Source organism: Bubalus bubalis, chromosome 4, assembly GCF_019923935.1.
Source record: "Bubalus bubalis isolate 160015118507 breed Murrah chromosome 4, NDDB_SH_1, whole genome shotgun sequence".
Classification (NCBI taxonomy): Eukaryota; Metazoa; Chordata; class Mammalia; order Artiodactyla; family Bovidae; genus Bubalus; species Bubalus bubalis.
Window position 1 is genome coordinate 91,776,519 of NC_059160.1, and position 24,457 is coordinate 91,800,975.

The 24,457-nt window shown below is 42.6% G+C and overlaps 1 protein-coding gene across 3 annotated transcripts in view; it reads right to left on the reverse strand.

Annotated features, from left to right (window-relative positions):
* Positions 1-4,483: 4,483 nt before the first annotated feature.
* Positions 4,484-24,457, reverse strand: part of BIN2 (bridging integrator 2) — a 37,735-nt gene continuing 17,761 nt past the window's right edge. Inside the window, exons 3-12 of one of the 3 annotated variants that reach the window (XM_044941754.1) lie at positions 20,309-20,363; positions 19,918-20,012; positions 19,265-19,360; positions 16,490-16,597; positions 16,092-16,177; positions 14,712-14,787; positions 13,652-13,734; positions 9,448-10,138; positions 5,944-6,018; positions 4,484-4,971 (exon numbers count right to left, since the gene is read on the reverse strand). In XM_044941754.1, coding sequence (XP_044797689.1) covers positions 4,942-4,971; positions 5,944-6,018; positions 9,448-10,138; positions 13,652-13,734; positions 14,712-14,787; positions 16,092-16,177; positions 16,490-16,597; positions 19,265-19,360; positions 19,918-20,012; positions 20,309-20,363 — 1,395 coding nt within the window. In that variant the 3' untranslated portion in view covers positions 4,484-4,941. Of the gene's footprint in view, positions 4,972-5,943; positions 6,019-9,447; positions 10,142-13,651; positions 13,735-14,711; positions 14,788-16,091; positions 16,178-16,489; positions 16,598-19,264; positions 19,361-19,917; positions 20,013-20,308; positions 20,417-24,457 lie in introns of all 3 variants that reach the window. The other 2 variants (XM_006058500.3, XM_025284190.2) reach the window with 2 other exon arrangements.

Genomic DNA, 24,457 nt, shown 5'->3' on the forward strand with positions numbered 1-24,457 from the left:
AAAAGGAAAAAACAAAATAAGTTGATTGAATTCATTCACTTAAATATATATTCAACGATATAGCAGTTGTCAGTGAAGAAGAAGAAAGTCCACGTGTGAGAAAACTACCAATCCAACCAAGAAAGGCAAAGAAAGTTAACACGTAGGCAAAATGTATGTAAGTTAATAAAAAGGCAAGCCTGGCCAGTCCTCAGATAAAAGAATAGAAGAGAAAAGGAAACTCAAATCCTAAGGGTTAAATTGCAGAGGTGGACAACTGCTTGCATTTATTGACAAATTGACCATGCATTCCAGGGAAAGTTGAGATTTTTCTTGTATCTGGGTCAGTCTCCCCCATGACATATTGTTTTTTCCTAATACTTTAAAAAATTATTTTTATTTTTTTATTCATTTATTTTTGGCTGTGCTATGTCTTCATGGCTTAGCATGGTCTTTCTCTAATTGCGGCAAGTGGGGACTACCCTTTCTTGTGCTGTGCGGGCTTCTCGTTGCGGGGCTTCTCTTGTGGGGCACGGGCTCAGTAGTTGAGGACATGGACTTAGTTGCCTCAAAGCACGTGAATCTTCCTAGACCAGGGATTGAACCCATGGTGGCAGGCGGTTTCTTAACCACTGGACCACCAAGGAAGTCCCTCCACTATGTTTCAAGATTGTTAGAACCACAGACTCTCAGAAGCCATCCAGTCCAACTGACTACTGATTTGCTGTTACTTTTACAATTTAATGTGAAGGTTCATAGTCTCTCAGAAGCATCTTTTTTTGTTTAAAATGTGACCTTAAAAGTTTTGCTGGTACATGATTTTATCCATGTAGGCACATGCCATTCATTTTGAAAGTGTAAACATGCAGAAAAATAGGGTCCATATGCATGCACGGACTGGTTCCAAATTGGGAAAGGAGTATGTCAAGGCTGTATATTGTCACCCTGCTTATTTAACTTATATAGAGAGTACATCGTGCAAAATGCAGGGCTGGATGAAGCACAAGCTGGAATCAAGATTGAGGGGAGAAATATCAATAACCTCAGATATGCAGATAACACCACCCTTATGGCAGAGAAAGCAAAGAAGAATTTAAGGAATTAAAGAGCCTCTTGATGAAGGTGAAAGAGGAGAGTGAAAAAGTTGGCTTAAAACTCAACGTTCAGAAAACTAAGATCAGGGCATCTGGTTCCATCATTTCACAGCAAACAGATGGAGAAACAATGGAAACAGTGACAGACTTTATTTTCTTGGACTCCAAAATCACTGTGGAAGGTGATTGCAACCATGAAATTAAAAGAAGCTTGCTCCTTGAAAGAAAAGCTATGACAAGCTTAGACAGCATATTAAAAAGCAGAGACATTACTTTGCCTACAAATGTCCATCTAGCTAAAAGCTATGGTTTTTCCAGTTGTCATCATGTATGGATATGAGAGCTGGACAATAAAAAAGGCTGAACACTGAAGAACTGATGCCTTCAAACTGTGGTGTTGGAGAAGACTCTTGAGAGTCCCATGGACAGCAAGGAGATCAAACCAGTCAGTCCTAAAGGAAATCAACCCTGAATATTCATTGGAAGGACTGATGCTGAAGCTGAAGCTCCAATACTTTGGCCAGCTGGTGGGAAGAGCTGAGTCATTGGAAGAGACCCTGATGCTGAGAAAGACTGAAAGCAGGAGGAGAAGGGGACGACAGAGGATGAGATGGTTGGACGGCATCACCAACTCAATGGACACGAATTTGAGAAGACTCCAGGAGATGGTGAAGAACATGAAAGCCTGGTGTGCTGCAGTGTTTGGGGTCTCAAAAAGTTGGACACAATTGAGTGACTGAACAACATGCATGCAATGCTCGGCACCCACTTCAGCATGAAATAACCAATACTGTAATCAGTGTGTCTTCTGCTCTCTGGTGTATCGTGTATCCTGGATGTGTCTTGTTTCTAGTATTCTCTGGATATTTTACCTGGTCTGTCAATAGTCTCCTTCACATTGTTGGAAGTCAGGGATTGGGTGATGGTCTTGCAATTAATTCTAGATGCATACAGATAGGTGATGAATGATGCCTCAGGTGGTGGTGAGCTACCAGTGTTCTCCAAGTATTAAATGTCAGACTTCAGAAGCTGGAGCAGCCATCCTTATGGCAACAGACCTCCACGGGCCTCAGGGTAGAGGGTAAGACATATTCATCTCTGCCCAGCTTTCAGCTCCTTCTTGTGGTGCTGCCAGGATGGCAGTCTTCTAAGTCCTAGTCTAGTAAGTTCTGTCAACCCACTACCATTGGACCAGCCACGACTTCACCATTTTTCAAATTAGGGTAAACAATTTGATTCCGAACTGGGACCATCTGCCTTAGATAAGCAAAATGATTACTCATGCCCAGCTTACTAGCCCTCCCCCTAATCTTCCCAGAGCCTCGGGTGGGGGTGGCATATGCTAATAGAGTGTCAGTCTCACACAGTAAAGTTTTCCACTTCATTTGTGCCTTTTTTGTGGAAGTTACCTTGAGTGCTTATCTCCCCACCATAGACCAAGGACCCCAGGAGTCCTCTCTGGCACACTTTCCAAAGAGGATCAGTTTCCTAGGAGATGGGGGTCAGGGAAAGCCCAGAAGAGAAAAGGCTTGAACTGGGGTTTTGCCTTTGGAGGAGCATTCTAAGCAGGTCCTGGAGGGCCGTGGACAGCCAGAAAGCCTGTATTCCTTGCATTCCCCAACCCCTTCCATTAGTCCTGGAGTATCACCCACAGCAGTGACTGAGTGCCAGGGGAGCGGGATGCCTTCTAAGAGAGGAATTAAAATACAGGCAGGAGGACTTTGATAGGGGGATATGCAACCTCCACTTCATTAGAGATCCGTTGAAGTTTTTTAAATGGAAGAATAACAGGATTAGATCTTAGAAAAATGATTCCTAAGTACGAATATGCATTTCCAGCTCCCTAAGTGACATGTCTACTGAAAAGTCCTGCAAGTTCTCAAGCTCTTTGTATTAATGTTTGTATGGGACACCCAATAAACTGCACATAAAGGGTACAATTTGATCAGTTTTGACAAATGGATACACATTATCACCACTATCCCAGTCAAATCACCCCAAAGCTTCTTTGCCCTTCTTTGTAATCCACCACCTTTGTAATCTACCACCACCACCACGGTCTTCCTGTCATTCCTGTAGACACTAACACGCCTCCTCCCAAACTGGGCCAGTCAGTCTTTCTCCAGGGAAGGAACACAGTGGCAGGAGGCAGCTGAGGCCGAGTCTTCCAATGACAGCAGCCAGGAGGGGCAGTCCATGCATTCCTGCTAGAGACATCCGTAGACTGGTTCTTTCTGCAGCCTGGTTGTCTTTCAGTTCTGTGAGCTGCGTAATATCCTTCCATCATATCCTTTAGTGCTGAACTGTGTCAGTTTGTTGCCTGAAACTAGAAAACTCATATATAATGCACTTCCTCCTGTAGTCGCCATTTCAGGAAATGTTACCACCAAGCCTAACCTAAAATAATTCCTTAAAACTTCAGTCTTCATCACATGTCTCCTCTCACTCATTGCTAAATCCTGCCTATTCTGCTCCCTGCTGAGTATTCTGTCTCTATAAAGTTCTTACCCCCTCCCCCATCATTGTTTCTCTAGTACTCAGTGCAGTGCTTGGCAGACTACTCAATAAATTCTTGCTGAGTAACTGAATGAATAGTGACATCATCCATCACCCCCAGAAACAAAAGCAAAAATGGATGAGTGCTTGTATATGTATGCATATTTATCAGGGTAGCAGGACTTCAAAGTGAAATTTTAAAATAATTTTATTATTTATTTATTTACTTTTAGCTGCGCTGGGTTTTCTCTAGTTGTGGTATGCAGGCTTCTCATTGCGGTGGCTTCTCTCGTTGCAGAGCATGGGCTAGGGTGCTTGGGCTCAGCAGTTGCGGCATGAGGGCTTAGTTGCCCCTTGGCATGTGGCATCTTCCCAGACCAGGGATCAAACCCATGTCCCAAGCATTGGCAGGCATATTCTCAACCAGTGGGCCATCTGGGAAGCTGCTCAAAGTTAGTTTTTAATGTTTTCACAGAAGCAAATGATAGGACTTGAATCCAAGACTTCTGATTCCAAATTCCATACCATTTCCATTACACTTTGTATCTATACCATGAATTCTTCCCCTTCACTTGGAGTTCTGTTTCTTCTTCCATCCTGGTCAGAGCCTTACTTAAATCAAGTCCCAATCTGTAGACACTAGACACAGCTCTAAAATAAAACCCCTTTCCAAGGATATTTGCTTATTAACCAAAGGGCAGAGGAGGTGGGCAACAATGCATCTAGACTGAGGAGAGGAGCCTGTGGCCCCAGGCATCAGCAAAGTGTTACAGCCAGGAGGTAGGGGGAGCTGGAGGTCAGGGATGTGACTAAAGCTTTCTGAACCTGGGGTACAGTCAATAACCTTCCTAAGTGGAGAACAGTGTGCTGGCCTGGAACAACTTCCTGTGTCCAAAAAAAAAAAACCCCACACACATCAGAATAATACTTTATTTATCAATCTGAAAATCTGTTCTTTTGGTTTTAAGTCCTGCAAAATGAGTGGTAAATCAAAGATCTGTATATGAGTCTCTGAGTATATGTGGTTATATGTCTGTATGAAGACAGATGTCTATGTCTACAGATGTTTTTGCTTTTTATAGTCTCACTATAATTTTAGCCCCACTTAATTAGTATATAAGGTCTTAGTACTCTAAAAATGCTAAAACCTGAATTAAATATTCCAAGTCCAACAGTCTCTTCTCCCAAGCCTGCCTCCCTCCCTCCCCTAAGTCTGCTCCTCAGCCTCCATTAATGCTAGGTCTTAAGGGACAGCCAGGGTTCAGTTTGAGAAACCAGAAATGAATACTGGATTGTTAGTCCCTCTGACCTACATCCTCTAGCTGAGGAGTTTCTCTGGGGAGGTGTGTGGGGAGGTCCTGGCAGTTCCTCTTCAGAGTTGCGCACTTTCAATGATAGACACCTAGAAGTAAACATGATTGTATTAGATGTGGACCTGCCCTCCCACCAACCACTCAAGGGAAGTAAAAAATCAATCTTCCTCTCCTGAATATATTTAGTGTAACATACTGGCCTTTATGGGGGTGGGGGCGGGGGGAGGATGTGAAACTGGCTATTGGGATGATTGTAAAGCCTTATTGCAGAGACTCCACTATTTCATTCACCATCTCTTTATGAGGATTTGCAGAGGAGAGTTCTTTCTTTTTTAAAAAATTACTTATTTCTAGCTGTGCTGGGTCTTGGTTGTGGTGCTCGGGCTTAGCTGACCCTCAGCATGTGGGATCTTAGTTCCCTGACCAGGGATTGAACCCATGTCCCCAGCAATAGAAAGCAAATTTTTAACCAATGGACCACCAGGGAAGTCCCAGAAGAGATTTCTTTTCATCTTAGTAGCAGGAGTTGTTCTCTTAAGGAATGGGCATCATAAAGTGGGTGAACTGATCAGGTTTTCCCTCTTCTTGGATGTTAGAAAGTCTGGAACCAATTTTGTGGTCTATCATTAGTAAGTCTATTTTACAGAATGCATTTTCGTACTCGCCTAATTCATGGCTCCATTTTATGTCACTATCACTAATGTACAGAATTCTGCATTACTTTGCTACATTTTGTGTGTGTGTGCTTATCTTTTGTACGCCTTTTGTGTCTCTTAACTCCTTTTTGAAATAAGTTTAGGCATAAGTAAATACATTCTTAGGAGACGGCTATGAGAAGGGATCAGGAGATCCAAGGCCAGCTGGGAAATGGGCACAAAGGAAGCCTCATTTACTCTTGATTCTTCTGGCTCCCACCTGCTTGACTTTGCCCTAAGGAATCTGTTCACTGCTGGGTCCCCCTCGCAGCCCACAGTGAGGATCCCAGCCTGCAGCCAAGCCTTGGTCCATCCCCAATCCCAGTCTCACCACTCCCATGTTCTCTGAGCATCTGGCCTCCTTACCTCTTCTTCGGGCTCAGGTGCTATGACATTGCTCTCTTCTGGAACTGCAGAGCCATGAAGCTGAAGACTTTGGTTCTACAAAAAGAAGAGTTCTACTGGTGAGGTGTGGCTCAACCTCCCAGCCTGTCGGCTTAGAAGAGTCTTTTGTGCCTTACACTTTATAAGGGTCACAGGTAATACTAAGGGCAAACATATACAGTTGTTTCACCGCCGCCTGAAAGCATCAGGGAAGGCTTTATGTCATCCCCTCTCGGATTAGGAAAACAAGATTCAAAGGCTGAAATGACTTGTTGGGACAGGCAACCAGGCCTTTGAATTCCAGAATTGTTTCCATGACTTGTATGACATGCATATGTATAGATGTATTTATGTGATGGTCTGTAAGGATACAAATATAGGTCTTAAAACCACTAGCTACCACTTTTAGACTAATTCTCCTCAAGAATGCACACACTAAGATGATCCTAACCCCTGGCAGTTAGGAGAGCCAAGTGGCATGATGTCTTCTTTGGGAAAAGGTCTAGGTTCTGAGATGGGAGCCTGAGGCGTGGAACTGCTAAGACAGGGGAAGACCTTGGCACTCTAAGGTTTAAAAAGAATTTTTAAAAATTGAAATTTAATTTACACACTATAAAAGTCATCCTTTTAAAGTAAAACCTAACAGTATGATAGTCGTGTGAAATTCTGTGATTTTTCCTTTCAGGAAAATTTCTTTATTCTTAGTCCCTCTGCTGATTCTAGGCCATGAATTACCTCAAAGGTAATATTAACTCTGGGCTTCCATGGTGGCTCATTGGTAAAGAATCTGCCTGCAAGGCAGGTGACGCGGGTTCAATCCCTGGGCTGGGAAGATCCCCTGGAGAAGGAAATGGCAACCCACTCCAGTATTCGTGCTTGGAGAATCCCATGGACAGAGGACCCTGGCAGGCTGCAGTTCATGAGGTCGCAAAGAATTGGACATGACTTAGTGACTAAACAACAACAGTACTACCTCCAAGTAAGTAAGTGCTACCTCCAAGGAAGTTATCAAAATTTTCGTGTTCTCTCAGGTAATTCAAATGCTGGGCAAGAACACATTTTCTCACAGTTATCTTTTTATTTACACACTTTTATATATGATAGGTCCACAGTTCTGCTTGAGAGAACATATGATTTATTATGTATCTGTGAGGGAGGTGAACAAATTTTATAGGGACACAAGCTTCAGAGGACTGATGATACTGACAGGCCAGGATCTAAGACGCTCTATTGCTTACTTCCACAGGAAAAATATGTCTCCTTAGCCACTGACTAAAGCAATCCCACAGGAGAGGCTGGGAGTAAGGAAAGACTATATAAATCTCAAAGGTAAGGAGGTTGTGTCCTGTACCTCTTTCCCTACCTAGCCTGTTCCTCAAAATAATCAAACAGCATCATGGCCCCCAGAATTTCCCCTTCAGTAAAATTACTCCAAGAATGCAAACTTATTCACCTGAGCCAAACAGCTCATTCTATTGCTGCCTCTATACTAAAATCATACATTACAAAGTCAAATTTAATTTTGGATTTTCCATAGGTTGAGTTGTTTTCAGTGCAGAAAAGCGACTCTACTCTTCACTACACAAAACCCCACACTGACCTTGTGCTTATTCACTATCCACATGTCCCGCATATCTCTCTCACACAGAATGGCAACCTCAGACCGGAAACCAGCCAAGGGCAAGTTTTATGTCCTGTGTATTAGAATTTTCAATATCTCAATATCTCACGTGAGTCGTGTGAATGTCCTTCCCAGGCAAGGATATAACACCCTTGATGACTCAGATTTTAGTACCTCAGGGGAGTCAGCTGAGATAAGCTTATTGTCCTCATGTTTTCTATCTTCCTTGTCTTGCCAGGCATCACAGCCTTGTGCCCTTTGTCCATGCCAGCTCCTCTCAGACAGCAGGGAGCTCCCAAGATAGCCGGGTCAACCTTCAGGTAGGCATACTCATAGTAGGGTGCTACGATCTGAGGTGTACCAGACATCGCACACTCCCAGGTATCCACATGGTTCATGCCCTGGCTTCCTTCACTGCCCAAGTGTCACCTTTTCTGACCACTGTTTAAAGCTGCAATTCAGCATCCCCTCCTGGTGCCTTCCCCTACTTAGTTTTTCTCTGTAACTCTTACTAGCACTAAACTATAATTTTACTTACTTATTCTGTTTCTTGTCTCTTTCCCCTTCACTAAAAGGTAAGATGCAGGAAGGCAGAGAATTTTGTGTTTGGCTTCACTCTAATAACCCCACATCCTAGAAAAGTGTTTGGCACATAGAAGGGGTTTAATGCATGTGGACTGAATGAATGACTCTGGATGCCATCCAGTCAGATGCTGCACCATAACACTCTGCACAGCGCACCTGACAGGTAGGTGACCACACAGCCTGAGCTTCTAACATCAAGGGAGGGGAACTATTTTTCAAGGTGGCTCATCCTTTGGTTTTTGGATGCCCCTGGTGCCCCCTTTCCCTGTATTAAAAAAAGATTTTTCCCATGCCATTTTTTAACAGAGCTAATCGCTGAAAGTTCCTCTACACTGATTCAAACTGTACCTTAAAAAAAAAAAAAAAAAAACTACTTCACACATAGGGCCTTTTTCTGTCCTCAGGAGTCTTGAAGAACAAGTCAAATCTCTCTTCTATATGACAGACTTTCCATGTAATTTGAATAGAATATGACTTGATTTCCACATCTTTCACAGAGGGTCTGCGTCTCTATTTTAACACAATCCTTTTCTCATCAAAATTTTCACTTTTCAAAAGACCATCCTTTTGCTTTACTGTCCTCTGTGAGTTCCTTCTAGGCCTCTCTCATCAAAGACAATGCCTTGGAAATTTGCTGATGCCATTTTGCTTGGGGTCTATTTACCATAGTTACAAGTATGACAAAGTGAAATGAGACCTTCCTCCCTACCCCACATTAAAAAAGGTAATGATCAGGATGTCAGTTGTAGGTATTTTATATTGGGAACTCCCAGAACTTGGAGCAAAAGAAAGAAAGTAAGAATTAGTAGCAATCTGGTTATAGTAATATTAGAGATAAGCCCTTTGCAAAAGTCAATTACCCGAGCAGTGAAAGTGAAGTCGCTCAGTCGTGTCCGATTCTTTGCGACCCCATGGACTGTAGCCTACCAGGCTCCTTAGTCCATGGAATTTTCCAGGCAAGAATACTGGAGTGGGCTGCCATTTCCTTCTCCAGAGGATCTTCCCAACCCAGGGATTGAACCTGGGTCTCCTGCATTGCAGGCAGACGCATTACCATCTGAGCCACAAGGGAAGTCTACACTAGCAGTACAGATCACTAAATTAGTTGCTATGATGATGTGACAGAAATCTCAGAACTAAAAAAGGTGTCCAAGACTATCCTTGAAACTGTAATATAATGACGTAAAATCCTATCTACTGTGGGGCAACCTGAGCATAGCAAAAATGATCCACATGGAGATTATAAAAGGGAATAAAGACTCAGCCAGATCTATTCTCACCTGAGAGTTCATCAAAGTAGGGGAAGTACAAAGTTCTTCTGGGTTCAGATTGTCGGTGTTTTCCTTTTCTCTTACTGGCTTCTCCGGTGGCTGCAGGTCAGGAGAGGCCTCTGAGGAGGCCCGAGGGCCAGTGGGTGAGGCTGGAGGGCTGGAGGGCATGTTCCCTAAGGAGCCCCTGGGACTGGGAGTGGCTCTGGGTGGCGGAGGCCTGCTAGGTGGTGCTGAAGCCCTCTGCACAGAGACTCTCTTCTTTAGCTCTTCAGATCCTTCGCTTGACGTACGAGTTCGGAGGACTACTACTGAGGAAGATGAAGCCTGCTCTGAAGGGGTCAGAGCTCTGGCTGGTGATGGAGCTGGGGGGCAAGGGAAAACTTCCTCCTGGGACTCTCTGTCCTCAGTGAGGGGTGAGGGCTGGGACTGGGTGGGGCCATTGCAGGCTGGCAGAGGCTCTTCTTCCTCAGAGGAGCTTGTCTCGGCCTCTTCCTCTGTTTCCTTGTCTTTTAAGGGCTCTTCTTTAATCTCAGAGTTGTCTTCTCCCTGGGATGAATCAGATGCCAGCTCTTCTTCACTTGCTGAGCTGGAGTCCTTCTCACTCTTCAAGGAAAGTGCAGAAGGACTGGTAGGTGAGGTTACAGGGCTGGAGACTGTAGATGTTCGAACTGGGGGAGAGATGACTAAAGAGCGTCTGTTGCTGCTAAAAAAAGGAAGGGCATTTAGATTCAGAAGAGTGAAAACCTGGAAGTAACCCCAATACCCCAAATATATAATGATACATTCATATAATAATAAAACAGAAAAAGCAATTTTAAATGGCATCAGAAAGTTTGTATAATTTGCAATAGTGCTTAAATTAAAAAGTAAAGTGGAAAAAGGCTATAGAATTTTTATCCATATCACAATCTTGATTATCTAAAAATATATAAAGAAAAAGTGATTGGAAAAAAACTCAGCAATATATTAACAAAGTATTTTCCTTGGGGAAAAACAGTTCATGAATGAAATACAGTTGATCCTCATAGATTCTGTATTTGCAAATTCTTCTACCCTCTGAAATGTATTTAAACCTCAAGATCAACATTTGTGATACTTTCAGAATCACTCTTGGACACATGCCAGCTATGAAGAACGATTGCCTGACCGGTACTCTCCCAGCTGAGCTCTAACAAGGCAAGCCTCTGCCTTCCTGTTTTAGCTCTCTTACTGTAAATATGTCCTGTTTGCCAAGTTTTTACACATTGTTGTGCTTTTCTTTGGTGATTTTGCTGCTTAAAATGGCCTCCAAGTGCAGTGCCAAAGTGCTGTTTGAGAGCAGAAAGTTTGTGATGTGCCCTCCAGAGAAAATACATATGTTAGATAAGCCTCATTCAGGAATGCATTATAGCGCTGGTGGCTGTGGGTTCAATATGAATGCTGCTGCTGCTGCTGCTGCTAAGTCGCTTCAGTCGTGTCCGACTCTGTGTGACCCCAGAGACGGCAGCCCACCAGGCTCCCCCGTCCCTGGGATTCTCCAGGCAAGAACACTGGAGTGGGGTGCCATTGCCTTCTCCAATGCATGAAAGGGAAAAGTGAAAGTGAAGTCGCTCAGTCGTGTCTGACTCCTAGTGACCCCATGGACTGCAGCCTACCAGGCTCCTCCGTCCATGGGATCTTCCAGGCAAGAGTACTGGAGTGGGATGCCATTGCCTTCTCCCAATATGAATGAATCAACAATATATAGTAAATGTCTTTAAACAAATATACAAGAAAGGTTCTGTATGGATCGCTTGATGAAAATGTTGGGACCAGGGGCTCCTAGGAACCTAACCCCATGTTTCGCCTAGAAGCAGTGGGTCAGTATTCACTAATTCAGTGCTTGTGGTGATTTCTAGAACAAAACTACCATGAACAATGAAAACTGACTACAACAGTCATTGAGTATTCTGGATACTGTGCTGAGTGCTTCTGCAGGCAACATCAGCTTAATTCCTACTCACCTCCTTAAGTGGGTACCAGCCACTACCTGATTAATCAACCCACAAATATTTGCTTGACGTATAGCAACTACGTGCTGTATCCTGGGTTCAAGGATGGGAGAGAGTGATAGGAAGAGTGATAGGAAGAGAAAGGTAATAATTTAGTTCCAGCCCTGTGGGAGTTTCTGATGTAAGATAAGCTAAGTGACATAAGGTTCTTTCTAGCACTAGCATCTTATGGGTCAGCAGGTTTAGAAGGCCCAGGATATAGCAAGAAAAGATCAGATTTCTCTGCAAGGTTCTAGGACATCTTGGTGTAAGTGATGGTTAATTTCAGATGAATGGACACTTAGAAAGAACTCTGGTTTTCAATGCTGGGAAGAGAAGAAATAGAGTTTTTGGAAAAGGGAAGTCTATATTGGCCCGTTAGTGATTCCTTTTAATAGTCTGTAACTGACTGCTAAATGAGTAGTACAAATATCAAATACAAACAACATACTGAGCCCCATTCTTTCTTCAAATCTTAAACTCAGTTTCAGCACCTCCTCGAAGTCTTCCCTGACCATCTATCTGCATATTGCAATCACTTAACTCTTGGAATTCCTAACTGGTCTCTTAGGTGCTTAGTATGTGCAATTTTATATTGTTCCTTGTTTTCTTAGGCACATTTTGTGTCCCTCCAACTTTTGTAAGTCACTTCAGGGAAAAGACAAGTCACCTATGTCTCTGGATCCCTAACTCTCAGCATAAAACCTTGTGCATAGAAAGAACTTACTAAAACTTAAAAGGCTTTAGAATAAGAAAGTGATCACATTATGAAGGTAACAGACATACCACATTGACACACACAGGAAAGCAAGTCATGACAGGTTAATAAAAGGTATTTGTAATGCATATCACTAAAGGACTAATATCCAGAATATAAAAAAAAAAACCCACCTCATAGAAATCAATTTTTTTTTAAAAGTAAACAATCTACATGAAAAATGTGAATAAAGGATAAACATGACAGGAACCTTAAAGGGTCAATAACATGAACAGATATTCAAGCTAACCAGCCATTGTGGAGACATAATTAAAACTGCAAAAAATTCAATTTCATACCCATTTCCTTGGAAAAATTAAGAAGTCTGACAATGTCACATGTAGCAAGAATATGGAGCAATGGGGGCTTCAATTCACTCTGGCGGGCTGTAAACGGGGACAATGGCTTTGGAGAGCAATTTGGCAATGGTAATGTCTCGTAAGGCTGAAGGAACCCAAATGTACAGATTCTATGAGTCAGATTCTATGAGTACTCCCAGTACAGCCTAAAGAAACTCTTAATAATATTCATACAAGGAGAAATGTAAAACACATTCATCGCACCATTATTTGTAATAGCATAAAACTGGAAGGCAATGTCAATGTCCACGAGCAGTTCAGATAAATATATTGTGAACTAGCCATATAGTAATATCTTAACAGTTATGAAAAGGAAAGATCAGAGCTAACAACATGTAGCAACAAGGATAAGTAAATCTCAAAAACAATACTAAGAGAACAAAAGAATATATACAGTATAATTATATTTAAATAAAATTTTAAAACATGCAAAATAGTATTTTTGTGTATTCATATATGTGTATGATTAAAGTAAAAAAACATGTGGATAATGAATACTAAAATTTAAGACAGTGGTTATCCTTGGTGGGGGACAGGAAGAGAAAGTGAGTGGGGAAGGGACACTGGGAGATTTAATTATATATTCTTTTTTTCCTTTAAAAAGTTTTTACTTATTGATCTATTTAGTTCTGGTTGCACTCAGTCTTTGCTGCTGCACACAGGCTTTCTCTAGTTGTGGAGAAGTGGGGTCTACCCTCCGTTGTGGTTTGTGGGCTTCAGTAGTTGTGGCACGTGGGCTTACTTGCTCTGCAGCATGTGGGATCTTCCTGGACCAGGGATCGAACCTGTGTCCCCTTCATTGGCAGGCGGATTCACTGAGCCACCAGGGAATTCATTAAGTGATTTCTTAAATTTGGTGATGGGTATATGGCTATTTGTTGTACTATTTTTTTTTTATATTTTTAGTTATCATTGCCAAGTATTTCATAAAAGAAAAATAATTTATTTAGGGGTGTAGCACAAACAAAAAACAATATTATGTACTTGGACACAAAGGAAAGGTCAGGATTTGGGATCAGAGATGAGAGTGCTGAATGTGTTCACACACAGGATAAAACAAACAGAAATGAGTCTCAGAAGCAGCTCACCTTGAGAGTCCCTTCACCACAAAGACTTTGTCGGAATGTTGCTTCTCCAGTTTGCTCATCACCTCGTAGAGATTGTGGTTCAGCTGGAACAAGCAAGAGAAAAGATATTAGCCACGTGGGAACCTGGGACCAACAAATTCCTTCTCTCCCCAAAATAAAACCTTCCTACCCTAAATGATAAAATTCCTCATCTCTTTTGCATTAGTGTCTCAGTTGTGTCTTAATTTTTGTCTTTTCCATCAGACTGGCAGTTCTTTCAAGGCTAGGTCCTTGATATCTGATGTTGATTTGAAGTTCTAGCTTCTCTCAGGTGACCCAGGGAACAAAAAGTCATTGTAATATCAACTAAACAAACCATAATTTAGCCAATAAACTGTGGAGAGGAACATGTGTGGATATGGATGTGAACATAATACTTTAACAGCAAGGTTTCTTGGAATTTCAGGACTAGAAAAGAGCCCATGAGGTCATGTTCCATGGCTGCCCATCACTAAATAGGACCGGTCCTTTCCAAGACCAATGACCTGAGAAACTGAGCTTTGTTTAACCACCGCCTCCACTCCCCAGCAACAGAAGACAAAGATTGCACAACTTAGTTCCCCATTTCAGCTGTTCCTTCTATAGTCCAAATCTCCTTGGTGTACCTGAAACTCATTTGGAGACCATTCAGTTGTTAATGGAGCAGCACAGTCCATCAAGTGCTGTTATTTCACCATGAGAAAAAAGTAAACATCTGTGATGCCAATATGGATATTTAATGAGGTTATGTAAATTAAAGCAACCTTCATATTTGTTAGAAAAACCCTCCTAGGTGTCTAAACGGGATTCTCTGGTGGCTCAGATGGTAAAGAATCTGGCTGCAGTGCAGGAGACCCAAGTTTAGTCTCTGGGTCGGGAAGATCCTTGGGAGAAGAGAATGGCAACCCACTCCAGTATTCTTGCCTGGAGAATTCCATGGACAGAAGAGCCTGGCAAGCTACAGCCCATGGAGTTGCAAAGAGTTGGACAGGACCTAGCAACTAACACTTTGAGGTGTCTAAATTGGCCAGATGTTTCTCACCTTGCTCATTTCCCTGTAGAAGACGTCCCTCAGGTTGGAAATGTTTTGGAAGATGGTCACATAACAGCCAATACGACTATCAGCAAGCAAAAGAACAAACACATACAGGTAAGTGCTGGTAAAGGAAGTCTCTGTTGGAAGTATAGGGTAGATGCATAAGCCAAAGCCAGCCATTGCCGGGCTCCTCACAGAAAAGCACTCCATGGCCTAGACTCAGGATGTTGGGTTCTGGATTCATCAGAGCCAGGACAGGAGTACACTAGACTCTCAGGAGTGGGAAGGCAGGGGAGACATGACACCAAAGTATAACAGATTTCTATGAATGAAGTTTCCCGGTGGCTCAGAGGTAAAGAATCTGTCTGCAACACTGGAGCCACAGGAGACATGGGTTCAATCCCTGGGTTGGGAAGAGCCCCTGGGAAGGGCATGGCAATCCACTCCAGTATCCTTGCCTGGAGAATCCCATGGACAGAGGAGCCTGGTGGGTTGCAAAGAGTTGGACATGACTAAAGTGACTTAGCACGCGTGAATGAAGTTATCCGATTCAGGCTCTTCAGATACTGAAGTAGACATGAAAGTGCTTTTAAGAATTTTAGAAGTGATGTATAAGGCCATACAGCTATAATTATAATAAGTATTCTTTCTCAGTATGTGGTACTTGGATGTCTATGCAGCTGTATGTACATTAATGAAATTCTACTATAAATGAACTGTGGAAGTTTACATTTAAAGAAACTATTAAATTTCAATTCTGTTTAAATTAGGAATCATATAATTAATATTTTAGAATACATGTAGTCATTATAAAGGATCCCTCATTCATAGACTAATATAAAGTGACAATATAAAATACTCTGACTACAACTGCATTGAAGTATATCTTGTACAATGAAAAGAAAATAGGATACAAATAGAACTTCTGATCAGATTCCTCTTCCAATGTGGGAAATTTATATCTAAAACATTTTTACCTACTGTGAAGCAAAAACATCTTCTTGAATGGAAACACTCATCCCATGGTTTATCTTGTATATGAATCTAGATGCTCATGAACCAAGCTTGTTTAAAACAATACACACTCAAGCATAAAACCAGATCCTCCTAGCAGGCCTGATGACAGCACTTTACTTGCCAAGATCTCTCCTACCTAAGAGACATCTTGTCTTTAAACCCAGAAAAGCTGGTAGGGCAAAGAATCTCTGAATTGCAGATGAAGAAATTAAGGTCCAGAGATAAGGTGGTGAGCCTAATAACCCCCAGCAAGTTAGGAGCAGGGCTGAGGCTACATTCCATTCTTGGACCAGGGCTCTTTTCAGGAGGCAACATGTTTGGGCTGCCCAGGGCCTGGGATCCAGCCCTCTTCTGAAACTCAGTCATTACCTGTTATAAAGGACAGGCAGCTCCTCTAGTAGTTCCTGGTTCAGATCTTCAAACACAACCTGGGCTTTGTTGAACTCTTCCTCTGCCTAGGTAGTAACAAAGACAGACCAATTCCCATTATTCCTGAACCCAAAGCTAGAGATTGCTTCCTCTCTCTTTTGCAGTTTTTCAGGGACTAGGCTTACTAGGAAACATGCCTCTCCTTCCCCAGACCTGTGTCCTCCCCAGCCTTGAGTCTGACTATCCTCAGAGCATTGGTGTCAGAGGAAACAGGATTTCCTTCAAGACACTGGAGGCTGAATTTATCATTTCCTAAATCGAACTTGGCTCAACCACCTGCCACCACTGTGGGGAAAGGGAGGGCAGGAAGGTTTTACCAGGGTTTGTTTGTTTTTTACCTTGGCTGTCTTGGCCTCATCTTTCTTCTTGGCATTCTGTACCGCCTCCAGGTGATGTCGGGCACTGTCGTAGTCCACGAGCTTCCGGCCCCGCTTGGCGATTCTTTCCTAACCCAGAGTCAAGAGAGATGACCTTGATACTCACTTTTAAGTGTCCAGGATGTTGGTAACACAGCATCAGAGAAGCAGCATTTCTGTCCTATTATCAAATTTTATTGTACTTTCTAACAGGGTTTTGTGCTCAGGGATGTCCCTCATTATCTGGAAAGAATGGAGAATTCTCAGGGGGAGAGAGTAGAGGGCAATCCCCCAGAGCACCTGGAAGCCTGCACTCAACTGCAACATATCCTACGACCCTATTAGAAACTGGTTCAGCACCCAGAAGAAATGGCCTTGAGAAACCTACTCAATTGAAAGTCAGGAGTTTTGGGGTTTTACTCCCAACACTACTATTTATTAGCCTTGTCACCCAGGGCAAGGCATGCCTCTTTTGGAGCCTCAGTAGCCTCATCTGCCCTGTGTTGTTCTTTAGTTGCTCAGTTGTGTCTGACTTTTGTGACCCCATGGACTGTAGCCTGCCAGGCTCCTCTGTCCATAGGACTTCTCAGGCAAGAATTCTGGAGTAGGTTGCTGTTTCCTCTTTCAGGGGATCCTCCTGACCCAGGGATCCAACTCATGTCTCCTGCACTGGCAGGTGAATTCTTTACCGCTGAGCCACCAAAGACTGATTTCCTTTAGGATGGACTGGTTGGATCTCCTTGGGGTCCAAGGGATTCTCAAGAGTCTCCTTCAACACCACAATTCAAAAGTATCAATTATTTAGTGCTCAGCTTTCTTTATAGTCCAACTCTCACATCCATACATGACTACTGGAAAAACCATACTTTGACTAGATGGCCCTTTGTTCGCAAAGTAATGTCTCTGCTTTTGAATATGCTGTTTCTTCCCAGGAGCAAGTGTCTTTTAATTTCATGGCTGCAATCACCATCTGCAGTGATTTTGGAGCCCCCAAAAATAAAGTCTGTCACTGTTTCCACTGTTTCCCCATCTATTTGCCATGAAGTGATGGGGCTGGATGCCATGATCTTAGTTTTCTGAATGTTGAGTTTTAAACCAACTTTTTCACTCTCCTCTTTCATCAAGAGGCTCTTTAGTTCTTCTTCACTTTCTGCCATAAGAGTGATGTCATATGCATATGTGAGGTTATTGACATTTCTCCCAGCAATCTTGATTCCAGCTTGTACTTTATCCAGCCCAGCGTTTCTCATGATGTACTCTGCATATAAGTTAAATAAGCAGGGTGACAATATACAGTCTCCTTTCCTGATTTGGAACCAGTCTGCTGTTCCATGTCTGGTTCTCACTGTTACTTCCTGACCTGCATACAGATTTCTCAGGAGGCAGGTCAGGTGGTCTGGTATTCCCATTTCTTTAAGAATCCTAAAGGATATCAGTACTGAATATTCATTGGAAGGACTGATGCTGAAGCTGAAACTCCAATACTTTGGTCACCTGATGTGAAGAACTGACTCATTTGAAAAGACCCTGATGCTGGGAAAGACTGAAGGTGGGTGGAAAAGGGGACAACAGAGGATGAGATGGTTGGATGGCATCACCAAATTCAATGGACATGAGTTTGGGTAAACTCCAGGAGTTGGTGATGGACAGGGAGGCCTGTCCATGGGGTTGCAGAGTCAGACATGACTGAGCGACTGAACTGAACTGAACTTAGACACCAGGGAAGCCCAGCTGCCCCATAGTGTTATTTTAAAGATCAAATACTGAATATAAAGTAGTTTGAAAATCCTAAAGTATAATAATAAAAATGGCAAACTATTATGAGCTCTGAGAGAACATCTACTCAATCTCATACCAACTACAAATTACACCAGGGAGAGACAAACCATGGTAATGGCTTTGTCTTGTTCTCTCAACCACAGAACTTGAAAGGATCTTGTTAATGATCTGACCCAACTTCCTATTCAATTCACAAAGCTTATCTACAATATCCAAGATAAGAAGTAGTTAGACTTCTGCTTGAACAGAGAATAGACAACTCACTATCTCTCAGTAGATTTCATTTTTTTTGGAAAGCTTTAGCTATGAGAAATTTAAGTGAGGCTTCCTTTAATTTCTTCCTATATGAATCTAAAACCAGCACAGTGTTCAACAGAGTAGATGTTTAATAAATATGAGTTGAATGAATTAATGAATTCTAATTCTACTTTCTGGAACAGTTTAGAACAGGCTGAAGTCCTCTTTTACCTAACAGGCTTTCAAATATTTGAAGATAATTATTATGACTCCTCTAAGTTTTCTCTTCTCTACAATAAATATCTTTAGTCTCACTAGCTGTTTCTCACAACAAAAAGGGATGCTCTGACCTGGATCTAATTCAAAACCAGCCCAAATCTAGTTCACTGAAACCCAAACGTAACCTTTACACTGTCTCTAACCCTTCACGCTAACCTCTTGTGTAAACCCTCAACTTTCCATCTTTTTCCTAACCTACCCAACTTCATTCCTAACCATGGGCTCTAACTCTACTTGTACTTTTACCCAAGTGAAAGTGAAAGAGACAGTCCCTCAGTCATGTCCGACTCTTGGTGACTCCCTGGACCGGAGCCTACCAGGCTCCTCTGTCCACAAAATTCTCCAGGCAAGAATACTGGAGTGGATTGCCATTCTCTTCTCCAGGGCGTCTTCCCTGGAGATCGTGTCTTCTAACTTACATGGGCCACCCATAATCCATCCTTGATGCTGTAAACTGATTACCTTAATCTCACTGAACTGGGCCACATAGTTTTCCATGGTCCGCAAAACCTGGTCAGCTAGTTTTTCTTCATAGTCTTCCCAAAGGAGATCATTATTCTGTAGGATAGAGGCAGAGGGCAGTGGTAAGGGCCCTGCTTCTCAACAGCAACTTCATTCCAGGGAAATATCCCAATTCTTCCTGCAACAAACTTCCTTTGAGAGCACCAATATTTTTAGAAGAGCATTTTGAACTCTGGAGAAAAGTCAGATGAAGAAACAGCTCTTTCTCAGGGAACTGCCTTGTAAGAGACTGGACATACATTCTAGGGATCAAGAACAGTCTTGGACTCTAAAGTTTGAAGGATAGGGAAGTTTGGGAGCAAATGACTGCATAAAGTTAGTTTTCAAAAATAACCAACTGGGTTTTGTGTAGGTAAAACTTTCTAAGGTTTTCAAGAGAGGAAGAGGATAAAAAAGAGAGGAATCCACAGATTAGGGAAAACTTGCTTTTACCTTCATAGTTACAGCTCCTTCCTACCACCTGTGACCACGGCTATACAAATGAACAGTGTGAATTGGCTCCTTTGTTCTCCTGTTTGCTTGGACAGAGAAGCTGGGATGAGGCTGAGATGAGGGTAGGGTGTGGAAGACTGTAAAGCCCAGCATACTCTTACCGCCACGATGGCCTTCAGCTCCTCATGACCGTCCCACTTGCTGCTGTAGATCTCCTGCAGGGTTTCTGACACTCTCTTTGAACTTTCATGCATCACTGAAAGGAGAGAACTCAGTGCTATCATAAAGTAGTCTGACATAATGATATAGGTGACAGGTGAATCAATGGGGCTAATCCAAAAAGGGCAAACTCCGTAGGTTTGGGCTATCAGTGAGGGAAGCTGGGTGGCGTTGGATAGGAAAAGCTACTCTTCCTTGGTCCACAAAGTTCCAGGGGTCAGGCACAGGCAAGTGATGAAAAGCCTGAGTATGGGTGGTTTTTTTTCCATCCCCCAGACCTCTTAGTAGCTGCATAAACACCATCTGGATCCCTCTGTGCTCCCTGATACTCACCTTTGACGGCACTGAGGAAGTTCTTCAGGTCCTTGTATAGCTTATGACCTTCTGCCTGAAAGGGAGAAGTGCCTCTGATGACTAAAGAGATACATCTGGAAAGATGCTCTAGGGGTCAAGGTTGAAAAGTAGGTTAAAAGCAGAAATCAGTCCTGGAATTTCTTCAAACGTTTGCAAATGTTATATATCAGCTTCTATTCTCTTTACCAAGGTGTAGGTTGTCTCCTTTGGGACAAATCTGAAGTTGCAAAACTGCTCCCACTGCGCTGGCATGTGTTTTTTCCTCCATTTGATCTCCCCAGTGAACGAGACCCCCTGCCCAATAGACCCCTGGATTTTAAGGGTCCTGTGTGACGCTATCTATGTGACCCTCTGGCTGACTCCGTCCTCTCTGGGTAGAGAAGCTGCTACCATTTTCTGCAGACACCACGCTCCCTTCTTTCTTTGTACTCTGACACAGGCCATTGCTGTCCTTCCCTGCACTTCCTTTTTTCTTTTGGTATTTATGTTTTAATCAACAACACTCTTTACCAGGTATAATTATATGTAAGTCTTATGAAAATTTAGGTTCACTGTCATGAGACTAAATTGTGTCATCTCCAGGAAGACTTTGACCAATGTACATGCGTGTGTGCTCAGTCGCTCAGTCATGTCCGACTCTTTGCGACCTCATGGACTGTAGCCCAGCAGGCTCCTCTGTCCATGGGATTTCCCAGGCAAGAATATTGGAGTGGGTTGCCATTTCCTTCTCCAGGGGATCTTCCCTACCCAGAGATCAAACTCACATCTCGTACATCTCTGCACTGGCAGGCAGACTGTTTACCACTGACCAATGTATAGTTTTTTTTTTTTAATTAATTTTTATTGGAGTAAGGTTGATTTGCAAGGTTGTGTTTGCACTTCATTTTTTAATAGCCCTCGTAGAACTTCTGCCCACTGGTCCTTGGCTGGCCTTCTGTATTCAGAGCAGACTAGTCTCTCTTGCACACAGCTTTGAAGACATATTTCACAAGGTCTTCTTTTTCATAGGCCTCCTCAACTGTTCCTCATGGTGTTGTCTAAGACCCATTACATCTGGACTCCTTCCTCTGTGTGAATTCTAGTTTCTAGGAGTCGAGTGAGGAGGAGTTTTGACCCCAGGCCATCAGCCTCTTGGAGACTGACACTCCCAACGTTTGGAGTGTGGGACTGGATGGACAGCCCACATCAAGGGTATCCAATGGGGCCAGGCCTGCAGACCCGTGCAGTGATCCTCCGTTCAGATGATCTGAGCTAAGAGGCATTTTGCCATACATCATAAAAATACTTGTGAACATGTTTGCTTGTTTTATTCGCTTATGTTCATTATAAGTAGGCTGTTGAGTATACCAAGAGTATAAGAAATTTATGAGAAAAAAAGCTGAAAACTCACAAAATTCTATCTCATAATTTAAAAGTTTAAACTGTGGAACTGTTTGTAGGAAAAATCATTATTACTTAATTTCAGCCACAGAAAAACTAGGTCCACTTGGTCAAGTAAACAAAGGAAGCTAGACGATTATCATCCATCTTCCTGCCTCCAGAGCTCACCTCTAAGCCAGTTCAAACTCCTGACCATACCTCAGGCTAAAAGTCTTTTTCAAGGGGCTGCATGCCAGGGCTCAAGGGACACAAAGACACAGATAGTCTCAAGAGAATCTGAGGCGCCATCAGACGGGTGGGCGAAGAACTGGGATCGTATGCGTGGCACAGCAAACAAGGATCAAGGGAACATCCTGACAGAAGAAGGGTAAGATGCAACAGGGAGGTTAAAACACATGAAGAATCAGTAAATCATTGAACCTGGTAACTGGAGGTCACAGGTGACCTTGAGAAAGCGCTTTTAATAGCGCGATAGAGACAGATTCAGTTAACAAAGTTCAGAAACAGCATTCACCAGGAAAGATTTCTCACTTCCTCTTTGCTTTGTCATTCATAGAAAAAAAGTTTAAACAGTCTAAGATGTACATAATATGTTTTAAACATGGATATGGTAGGTGGGTATAACTTTTGAGAGTTTTGAAAATATGATAACCATGCTTTGAAAGAGTTTGGGGGATTATATAAGTTCACAAGGATTTTAATTTCTTTTTTGAAAGGAAACAACAGGGACTCAACTTTTTCCTTCACCATGAAGATTTGGTCTCCAGAATACAAATTTGAGTAATAAAAACTGTTAAACTATCTTGCATAATTTCTACAAATGAAATTCTTAATTTTTTATCCCATTAGATATTATATGGCCTGAAAAACCAGATCAGTAATCAAGGCTACCATGTATGATAATGCAGGTTATATGTACACTATTCAAAACTAAGGGTACTATTTATACCATTGTCCTTAAGACGGGAAGACTTCTACCCTCCACTGCACCTCACAAAAGCCCAACTCCATTTCTGTGTTTTAGATCAAGTGTCTTGGTCAAAGTTCTTCCTGTATGTTCCTGCTCTTTCCTTTGGGGAGATGAAGAGAGAGACAGATAGACAGAGTGAGTGTGTGTGGTGGTGGTGGTGGGTGCTAGAGACGTGGGACAGGACCAACGTCATTTTATTTCTTTGACCTGAAATAATATCTGCAGGGTGAATAATCCCAGCATCTTTTTCTCTCCGGACAGATGGGGCTCTGACAGTCTTAGCCTCCCACTTGTCTGGAAGTCAAAAACTTGTTTCTGCCACCAACTAGCAAGTTATTCTACTTCTCTTTAATTTCCTCATCTATAAATATCAACTAAGCCTAGCTCCAAATGTTAATTCTGGCTCTAAATATTACAATTTTATCACTTCTTCTCTCTCAGTTCAGTTCAATTGCTCAGTCATGTCCGACTCTTTGCGACCCCATGGACTGCAGCATGCCAGGCCTCCCTGTCCATCACCAACTCCCGGAGTTTACTCAAATTCATGTCCATTGAGTTGGTGATGCCATCCAACCATCTCATCCTCTGTCGTCCCCTTCTCCTCCTGCCTTCAATCTTTCCCAGCCTCTAAATCTTTGCAAAATTCTTGATGGCATCATAAAGAGTCTGAGTTCACCCTTTCCATCCCTTAAACAAACAGTCCCTGCCCTAGTTAATGAATCACTCACTCTGGAAGTTTGTGCTAAGCACTCAGGTAGACAGAGCTGTGTCCTAACAGACTGGGGTTCTGAGGATGGAGAAGTCCATCCTGGGGTTCCCAACTTGCTAGAGAAAAACAGACTCAGAGAAACACAAACACTCAGCAAAATAAGAGCATGACCAATCCTGAGCAAGTGTTGACAGTTCTTGATCTAATAGAGGTCCAGGAGGGGAAGATGAAGCTAGATTGTGAGATGTGATTTTAAAATTTACTTATTTTTGGCTGGGTCTTCGCTGCTGTGTGGGCTTCCTCTAGTTGTGATGAGGAGGGACTACTCTCTGCTTGTGTTGCTCAGGCTTCTCAACGCCGTGGCTTCTCTTCTTGTGGAACATGGGCTCTAGGCATGTGGGCTCAGTAGTTGTGGTGCACGGGCTTAGTTGCCCGGCGGCATGTGGGATCTTCCTGGATCAGGAATCAAACCTGTGTCCCCTGCATTGGCAGGTGGATTCTTAATTATTGGACCACCAGGGAAGTCCCTAGATGTGATTTTATTTTATTTGTTTTTAATTTTATTTTTAAACTTTACAAAATTGTATTAGTTTTGCCAAATATCAAAATGAGTCCGCCACAGGTATACATGTGTTCCCCATCCTGAACCCTCCTCCCTCCTCCCTCCCCATTCCATCCCTCCCTAGATGTGATTTTAAAGGCAATGAATTGGAAGCAGCTGTCACTACCAGAAATAAGAGATGAAAATGCTGCTTGAGGAAAATAATTCTTCCTATATAATACGTTTTGAGGAAAGGGAAAAGGGGAAATAAGCAGAATCCGCAAAGAAAAATTACTTATGAAAATTTGATTAAGCACCTTGGCAAGTGTCAAAGCCTTGAAATCTGGCTGGGTAGTTTGGGAGTAATATTTATTTATTAAGTTCACCTATAAACTGGTTGTAGGTGAAAGGTAGGGCACATGACCAGCTGGTCCAACTTCTGGAAAACGTCACTCACTTTCAATTTCCATGAAAGTGAAAGTCGCTCAGTTGTGTCCGACTCTTTGAGACCCCATGGACTATACACTC